Source organism: Gobio gobio (assembly GCF_949357685.1).
Source record: "Gobio gobio genome assembly, chromosome: 2".
Classification (NCBI taxonomy): domain Eukaryota; kingdom Metazoa; phylum Chordata; class Actinopteri; order Cypriniformes; family Gobionidae; genus Gobio; species Gobio gobio.
The window spans coordinates 44,869,189-44,878,551 of NC_137098.1; the positions used below are offsets into that span (position 1 = coordinate 44,869,189).

General features: G+C 38.3%; 1 protein-coding gene across 1 annotated transcript; it reads right to left on the reverse strand.

The window, feature by feature from the left end:
- Positions 1 to 3,809: 3,809 nt before the first annotated feature.
- Positions 3,810 to 6,182, reverse strand: fibinb (fin bud initiation factor b). The gene has a single exon (XM_079811196.1). The coding sequence runs from the start codon at positions 5,857 to 5,859 to the stop codon at positions 5,227 to 5,229; it is 633 nt and encodes a 210-aa protein (XP_079667322.1). The 5' UTR covers positions 5,860 to 6,182; the 3' UTR covers positions 3,810 to 5,226.
- Positions 6,183 to 9,363: the final 3,181 nt, after the last annotated feature.

Here is a 9,363-nt window from a genome sequence, read left to right on the forward strand (position 1 = left end):
CTAAACACCTTTTCTCAGTAGTTTTCCATTTCCACACAGGGTAAAGGCAAGAAACACAATATACAAATGGTCCCTCTTTGTCTTAGAACTAATTTAAATTATCCGACACCTTTGGTTCAGGAAGGCCTTCAATTTCAGGTGTCCTGGTGCTACCCCCCTGGGTTTCCACAGACACTGTGTCTTTCGAGCTAAGAGAGGTGATTTGCATAGCTGAAACAGATGTCAACCTCTGTGTGAACTCAAACACAAATCTTATTCTGTGATTAAATTTTTCCCCAACATACACAATAGACCAATTAACAATTTAGAGTATACAAATAGCTCTCTTAGTATTTTTTTTCCCAGATTCCGAATTCTTTCCCTTTTATGTAATAAAATATTTAATCGATCAGGCATATCATTATGACCTTCCTAATATTGTGTTTGTACCCATTTTGCTGCAAAAACAGCCCTGACCCGTCGAGGCATGGACTCCACTAGACCCCTGAAGGTGTGCTGTGGTATCTGGCTCCAAGATGTTAGCAGCAGATCCTTTAAGTCCTGTAAGTTGCTAAGTAGGGCCTCCATGGATCGGACTTGTTCAGCACATCCCACAGATGCTCGATTGGATTGAGATCTGGGGAATTTGGAGGCCAAGTCAACACCTCAAACTCGTCGTGCTCCTCCAACCATTCCTGAACCATTTTTGCTGTGGCAGGGTGTATTATCATGCTGAAAGAGGCCTCAGCCACCAGGGAATACCGTTTCCATGAAAGGGTGTACATGGTCTGCAACAATGCTTAGGTAGGTGGTACGTGTCAAAGTCACATCCACATGGATGGCAGGACCCAAGTTTTCCCAGCAGAACATTGCCCAAAGCATCACACTGCCTCTGCTGGCTTGCCTTCTTCCCATAGTGCATCCTGGTGCCATGCGTTCCCCAGGTAAATAACAGGCCATCCACGTGATGTAAAAGAAAACGGGATTCATCAGACCTGTTTCCATTGTTCTGTGGTCCAGTTCTGATGCTCACGTGCCCACTGTTGGCGCTTTCGGTGGTGGACAGGGGTCAGCATGGGCACCCTGACTGGTCTGCGGCTATGCATCCTCATATGCAACAAACTGCCATGCACTGTGTATTCTGACACCTTTCTAACAGAACCAGTATTAACTTCTTTAGCAATTTGAGCTACAGTAGCTTGTCTCTTTGATCGGACCACACAGTCCAGCCTTCGCTCCCCACATGCATCAATGAGCCTCTCGCTGGTTCACCACTGTTCCTTCCTTGGACCACTTTTGATACTGACCACTGCAGACAAGGAACACCCCACAAGAGCTGCAGTTTTGGAGATGCTCTGGCCCAGTCGTCTAATCATCATAATTTGGCCCAGCTCAAATCCTTACACTTGCCCATTTTTCCTGCTTCTAACACATCAACTTTAAGGACAAAATGTTCACTTGCTGCCTAATATATCCCACCCACTAACAGGTGCTGTGATGAAGAGATAATAAGTTTTATTCACTTCACCTGTCAGTGATGTTATGCCTGATAGGTATACAGTTGAAGTCAGAATTATTGGCACCCCTGGTAAATATGATCTGTAAAATGTAAAATATAAAATATGTAAACTATGGCTGTAAAAATAAATCTGCATTGTTTATCCTTCTGATCTATCATTCAAAAAGTTTGCAAAAATCTAACCTTTCATTGAAGTAAAATAATGGAAAGTACTAGGGGGGAAATCACATTATGAAAGAAATGTTTTTCTCCAAAACACGTTGGCCACAATTATTGGCACCCCTAGAATTTTTTTTAAGTAAAATATCTCTGAAGTATATTCCCATTAATATTTAATTTTTTTTAGCACACCAGGGTGACTATAGGGACATGAAATTGTCTAGCTATGACGTCTTGTTTCACATGAGTATAAATATGAGGAAACACAAAGGCCAAATTCCCTTAATCATTCATCACAATGAGTAAGACCAAAGAATATAGTTCTGATGTGCAGCAAAAGATTGTTGAGCTTCACAAAAGAGAAAGTGGCTGTAGGAAAATAGCTAAAGCATTGAAAATCCCCATTTCCACCATCAGGGCAATAATTAAGAAGTTCCAATCAACTAAAGATGTTACGAATCTGCTTGGAATAGGACGTGTGTTTATATTGTCTTAATGCAAGGCGAGGAGGAAAGTTTGAGTGGCCAAAGACTCTCCAAGGATCACAGAGGGAGAATTGCAGAGATTTGTTGAGTCTTGGGGTCAGAAAGCCTAAAAAAATCACCACATGTTGTTTGGAAGGGTTTCAAGAAAAATCCTTCTTGCTCATCCAGAAACAAACTCCAGCATATTCAGTTTTCAGACACAACTGAAAATTCAAAAGGGACCTGGTTCTGTGGTCAGATGAAACTGAAGGATCTGGAGAGATTCTGTGTGGAGGAATGGTCTCTGATATCTTGTCTCCAAACTCATCAGGCATTATAGGAGAAGACTCAGAGCTGTTATCTTGGTAAAAGGAGGTTGCAAAAAGTATTTAATAAAGGGTTCCAATAATGACCAACGTGTTTTGGAGAAAAGCGTTTATTTCAGAATGTGATTTACCCCTAACTTTTAATTATTTTGGTTCAATGAAAGGTTAGATTTTTATTTTATTTTTTAATAAAAGATCAAAAGGATAAACAATGCTGATTTATTTTTACACCCATCTTTGATCATATTTACAGAGCTGCCAATAATTCTGACCACAACTGTATACAGTCAAACCAAAATGTATTCAGACACCTTCAACATTTCTCACATTATTACAGTTTATTCGCTATAGTTTAGAATATGGTAATAAAATATGACAAGAACTGTGTCAGAACAAATTCATCTTGATGTCAGATAACTTTGACAGAAAGGATTGTAATGGATTACAATCAACCAATCAGCTCTCAGCTGTTAAATTTAGATAATACCAATTTAGGTCAACCAATTAACAAGCAATGCTTAATTTTGTTCAGTTTGTGGTGTAAAAGGTCACATTAGCAATGAAAGAAAAAATACTTAAGTAAAACATGGTCAGGACAGGTCAAAGTGTCTGAATAATTTTGGTCCCAAATATTTATTTATTTTACTGGTAGTCCACTGTATCAAGAATTTTTGGGTATAATATGTCAGTTTACTTAATTTTGCTATCCTCACCTACATATAACTATAGTGTTCTGCACCTACTAGTAAAAAGTAAAAAAGATATAAAAAATGACAATGACGTGTCTGAATAATTTTTGGTTTGACACACATATATATATATATATATATATATATATATATATATATATATATATATATATATATATATATATATATATATATATATATATATATATATATATATATATATATATATATATATAATGACTCCTGCATAGCCTATCTACTGCTATTTCCTTAATAGCTCTGCATCAAATGGTGCATTCAAATTAAATGATCATGTTGGAATTATTTTGGAAAGCTTTAAAATAAACTCAAAAACACCATAAATGTACCATAAATATGGTACACACTAATATTTGCAAAACAGACCAAAATTCATAATTTACTGTCAATCTCCCTCTCCACCAAGCTGTTGGATCATTGAGTCCGTTTTGAAAACCAGATCAGTCCAATTTGAGAATTAATCATTTTGTGAATCAGAAAGAACGATGCGTTCATAAATATTAAGAAGTCACAGGTTTGGAACAAAGGTAAGTAAGACTGAATTTTCCTTTTTCTGTGAACTATTCCTTCAAATCTTACAAAAAAACTACAAAAAAACAATGTGGTTCATAGCACACACACACAAACTACCTTGAAGATTTTATTACAAAAAAAGAATATACACAACATAAATCTCAGGAATGGAACTACTCGTGGTAGAACGTTTTAAGTCCAATATTCCTGCCCGCAGTCATCTTGGTTTGTCTGGAATATGTCATCCCAGATGGTACTTTTCCCATTACTTCTCATAGGATTACAAGAATACTTAATGCAACACGCACAGTTTCATAAAATGAATACTGTTAAGCTTTTTCATAAATATAAACACTCACAGTTTAATATTTTAAAAGGTTGTTATAAAATATATAGATTTAGGGCACACAAAACATAATAACATGTACAAGGAAGAGAAAATGTGTTCCTCCGAATTTGTCATATAAAGCAATAATAATAAAATTTATGTTTTTTTATATGTTCATGCCATTTATCTTCTGGAGGATTGTCAGACTGAATGTTTAAAAAACTATTCCATGTACATGCTCTTATAATAATGTAAATATGAATATGACAGCTAACATTTGTACAATGAAAACTATATTCCTCCTGTTCAACCAACATGAATTTTCTCTGAAACATTCAAGTAATGCCAATGCAATTGAGAAAATGTTTCCACAAACACAGCCTAAGTCATTAATTGAGAAAATAGTGAGAAACCACTGAATCTAACTGTGTTTTGTATGAGGTAAAACCTCCATATTGGTTAGACTGAGATCCCAGTCGTATTACTATAAGTTGCAAACGTCATTAAAAACTCAATGGCAGTAATATTGCCAAGTTTAAAGCATTTAATGGCTGTCCATCATGTATGATTGCTGCTATTTTAAGTGAATACTGGCTTTCATGTATTGCACAAAATAGCGGCATCATTTTTGCCAAGTAGCTACATTTTTGTTACTAGTACTCTACTTATTTTTAGTTATCAGTAAGTAATACATTTTACATCCATTCATTATTTTCTGCTAGGCCTACTCACTATCGGCATAGTGAAAAGAAACTATTCAGAATTTTCCCCCAGTGAATTCTACAGGGATCTGTGGTTCTGACATTCAGACACCTTTTTTTAATAGTAACTTTTCCTTTTGTACTTTTGTTATTGTAACTATTTAAATATATTATAGTTGCATAGTAGGCTAATTGAATACAAACTAGGACCTATGCCTCTATTAGACCGGTGTGTTCTGTAACTTGAGATTGTAAATAACAAATGGATAGTGTCTCAGAACTAGGTATTTGCCGTGAATAAATACAGTACAAGTAAATCAGGACTAGTTGGATAGTTTTAATAACCGACTTAGCCTATAATAAATGGTTTCTGCAAATTGGAAAGATAAGGTGGAATTAGCCATTTAGGTAGGCTAAGTTAATTTTAAGAAATACACGTTAAAACGCCTTGCCATAAACTAAAGACAGATTGAGATTTGCCTGCTTACTGAAGGCAAACAAACAGTCCTCTACACCTTCATATAGTCGTTCTTCAGGCGGCTTAACCGGGTCCCGTGACTCCGGATGATGAGTGACAACAGCTCGTGCTTGTCCTTCAGTCCCAGCGAAATGTCCAGTGTCTCCTTCAACACGTCGCGCGTGTGCACGATCATGTTGAGGAAGTCGTCGCTGATCTTGTGCTCCTCTTTCAGCTCGTTTTCCTGACTCTGTTTGAATTTCACCTCCAGCTCCAGCAGAGACTTCTCGGAGTTGGAAAACGCCTCGCTGATCTGGGTCGTCTCCCGTCTCAGGTATTTCCCATAGCTGTCTTCTCCGTCCAGGTCGAAGGAGATGCTCTTCCCTATGCCCTCGAGCACACGCGCCGCGTCCTCGATGTGCCGCTTGATGATGGTGAAATCGTCCCTGATCACCGAGTCCTGGTCCTCGTCCAGGGTGCATTTGCGATTGTCGGTCATTTTAAACAGCATCTGACATTTCTCGGGATCGTCATTATCTTCATAGAAGCCGTCCGGCACGAAATAATGATGAAAAGTGCCGTTGGACATCTCCGGGTGGAGGGGTCCCGCAAAGAAAGCTCCTCCGAGACGCAATGAGACCAGACAGGCTATCAGAACAGAGATGAACAGAGAGGAAGCCATCATACCCACCTCTGCCTTATCACAGTCAACAGTACCTTCAGCTCTGATCTTCAAACTTTACACAAGCCCTCCTGCTCCAGCCCCACGCATGTCCAGAGCGTGAAACGTCGAGCAATCCCGACGCGAAACAGCTAAATCACAGAAACGTCCGCAGTTTGGGAATGCAACTTTCCTATCTGCTGTTTTTGGGCGAAATCAACAGACGTGAGCCACATAAACCCTCGCCGTGTCCTTCCTTGTGTCTGTTTCAACATCTGGACCGTTCAGACTCTGTGCTAGGTTTAGATAATAATACCCCCGGTCAGACTCTCAAATTACAAGCCCGTCACTCCTTCACTTAAAAGGCAGCGCACATTACAAGGGGCTGTCATTAAAGGAGTTTGCATGAGCTTTTAAAGCTTCTAAAAGCTACACAATTTATAATTAGACTGGACCAGGCTAAACTCATAACAATCTAACAAAAATAACAGAATGACAGAAGACAATTTATTACATAGGCTGTTAAATGGATGAAGACAAATATTATGGTAAACAATGATGAAAACTTAAAAAAAATAAATTATGGATAATTGTATGATTACATTTTGTATGTAGGCTGCTCTCTTTTTTATTAAAAACAACTGGTTATATACTCATTACACAGTAATAGTAAAATAGTGTTCATGTGTCAAAACAAGAAAAATCAAGTGCAACATTTAAACTGGCACAAACACTCTAAAAAATGCTGGGTTAAAAACAACCCAAGTTGGGCTGAAAATGGACAAACCTAGCAATTGGGTTGTTTTGACCCATTAAATGGGTTGTTTTAACCCAGCGGTTGGGTTAAATGTTTGCTTAAATCTAAAACAACACAATTGCTGGGTTTGTCCATTTTCAACCCAACTTGGGTTGTTTTTAACCCAGCATTTTTTAGTGTGAAGATACTGAGAGTGGAATAAATGGAAATCTGAACCTTTGCACTGAGTTGTAACTCTAAAAAAAACATTAAAGCGAGAATAAATAACATTATTACTGTGACAAATGGGTGGAAACAAAGATTTTTGTGTATAGGCTATATTTATTTGTATAAATATATAGGCCTACATTTACAGTGTGCTTTTATTAGTCACTTCTAGAAATGCTACTGTATTTCTCTCTTTTGCAATGACACTTGTGTCAATTTAATGCTAAAAATGCATAAAATGTGTCAAAGTTATGCAAGAGTGGAAAGCCAAAAATGAGACTTGAGACAATAACAGACACTGCAGATGGCCACCCTGCATGCTTCTCGCTTCAATTTGTCTTGGAGTTGTGTCTGACAGGCCTCTGAAAAGAGGGTGCTCTCTTTATACTGGAGGAGAGACTTAATTCTCAGAGACAGGTCTCCCAGCTCCATATGCCGATTACCTAAAGAGGATGTCTAAGTGATGACGAAAGGTCGTGACAGAGCATGAGACTGAGCAGGAGCTGTTCTGCTTCGGCATCAGGATGTGCTACTCATTTTTTTCCTGCAAGGGCCCCTGTAGAGAGTGAGCTCACACTTATATACTCTGTCCACTTTCATAAAGCCCAAGGCATTAATGAACCACACATTCCGTGAAAAACAAAAGGCAAACATTTTGTGGGAAAAAATGGTGATGTCATATATGATGTATGAAGATGGATTCTCAAATCCTCTCCAAAACAGAGGTTCACAACAGAGCATCGGCCATGGAAAGCCTCGTTTGCTTGGCCTTGTTGGATTTACAACCGTCTTTCATCATTTTTACAGACACTGTACAGACACGGCCAACGTGCTTTCATTTCGCCATATGGCTCTTAAGCAAACACATATACTCACAAACTAACAGACACATGAGCACTCCGCCCCAGACAACACAAAGCTTTCAAGACACTCACATGTGTTATTTACAACATTAAATCCCGGGCAAATAGTCTCTCAGTCTGGTATTTGCTTGTGAATATGAAGTAATAAGAGAATAACGCACTGAAGTATCTTCATAATGGCATGGATGTGTGCCCTACTACCATCTCATTGATGCCAAGAAACGAAGTTCCTGTAGAATAATAGCCCTCCCTCAAACCCCAGTAAAAAATCTCCACAGATGCAGAACAGAACATGAGCTGGAGTGGAGAAAAGCAGGGAGAAAATCAGAGTGTGTGTGTGTGTGAGAAAGAAAAGGAGTCTTGTTTTCCACTACACTGGAAGTTGTTCCACTAGAATATATTCTTTATAGAGTGCTCTAATTTTATGGTCTTCAGTACCTCTTCTTAGACACCCTATACCCCTTTGAACCTGGTTCCCCCGATGTTCCTTTACAGATATCCACTACAAGGGGCCGGCTCTCTCTCTCTCTCTTAAACTCCAGTGGATGGAACAATGCCAGCTCCTGGAGAACTTCCCCCACTGTTGCCCTGCTAATGGTCTTAATAACAGGGGTCTATAAGTCTTGTTAGCGTTCTGGTATTTTTCATAGTTTTCAAATGTAACTTAACTTAACAAAATGCAATTTAATCAGGTCAGGTTAAGCTCACATGATCATACTTCCCAAACTGGCTTAGAATTATGTTGTGAGTTGCACACCTCCACCAGACTTTTCACTAAGAGGATGCATCATAAAAACTCCTGAAGTCATCATGTCGCTCTTGGGCGGGCCTCTTAAGTAAATGATGGCTGCACACAGTTCCTTTGTGGTTAGACTGAATTCATGCCATTAGCTTGGCAAGGACAAAATGGGCACCAACTTAAATGGCATGAACCTTGCATGAACTGGAACTCTGGGCAAGTTCTAATCTTTTGAGGGAAGAATTATGAGGGAACAGTTGTTTCATCATTAATCCATGGTATTTTCCGCCGGGCAATAAGACTCAATTACTGAAGCTTTTGAGCAAGACGCTCATAAAATATACAGATGCTGGAGGAACACGGCCAGTGGGGCCATGAAACATACACCGACATCATGTTCTACAGAACCCATTTAAAGAACCCTGAGAGAACAGGCACACACAAAAAGAAGTATGTATGTGTACTTCACACAAAAAAGTAACTTAAAGTAATAGTTCACCCAAAAATTATTCTGTCATCTTTTACTCGCCCTCATGTATTTCCAAACCAGACTTCCATTCTCAAATGGAGAAATTCTAAAGACATTTCGCTGTAACTATGATGAATGAGGACTGAATCTTTTAAGCTAAAAAACCCCCACAAAAGTGCCAAATACATGTCACATAAGTAATAACTCATAACTCACGTTAAAGTAATAACTCATGTAAAAGTAATAACTCATGTTACTTCTGAAGTGTTTTGAAATCATACAATATATGTGTGGAACAGACTGCAATTTAATTTCCTTTCAGTCAGCTGTGAACTGCTGTGACTGGTGGATTGAGTCAGTGAGTTGAATGAATGAACTCATGAATGAATCTTTCAGACTTGTTTTGTGAACTGAATGAAGTGATTAATTGAAAAGATCTAACTAAAAATTATTTTGTTTCTTAAACAACACATTCTTATGACTTTAGAAGACT

Bases quoted from the DNA above. Each gene is read 5' to 3' on its own strand.
- fibinb (XM_079811196.1), bottom strand. From the start codon at position 5,859: ATGATGGCTTCCTCTCTGTTCATCTCTGTTCTGATAGCCTGTCTGGTC.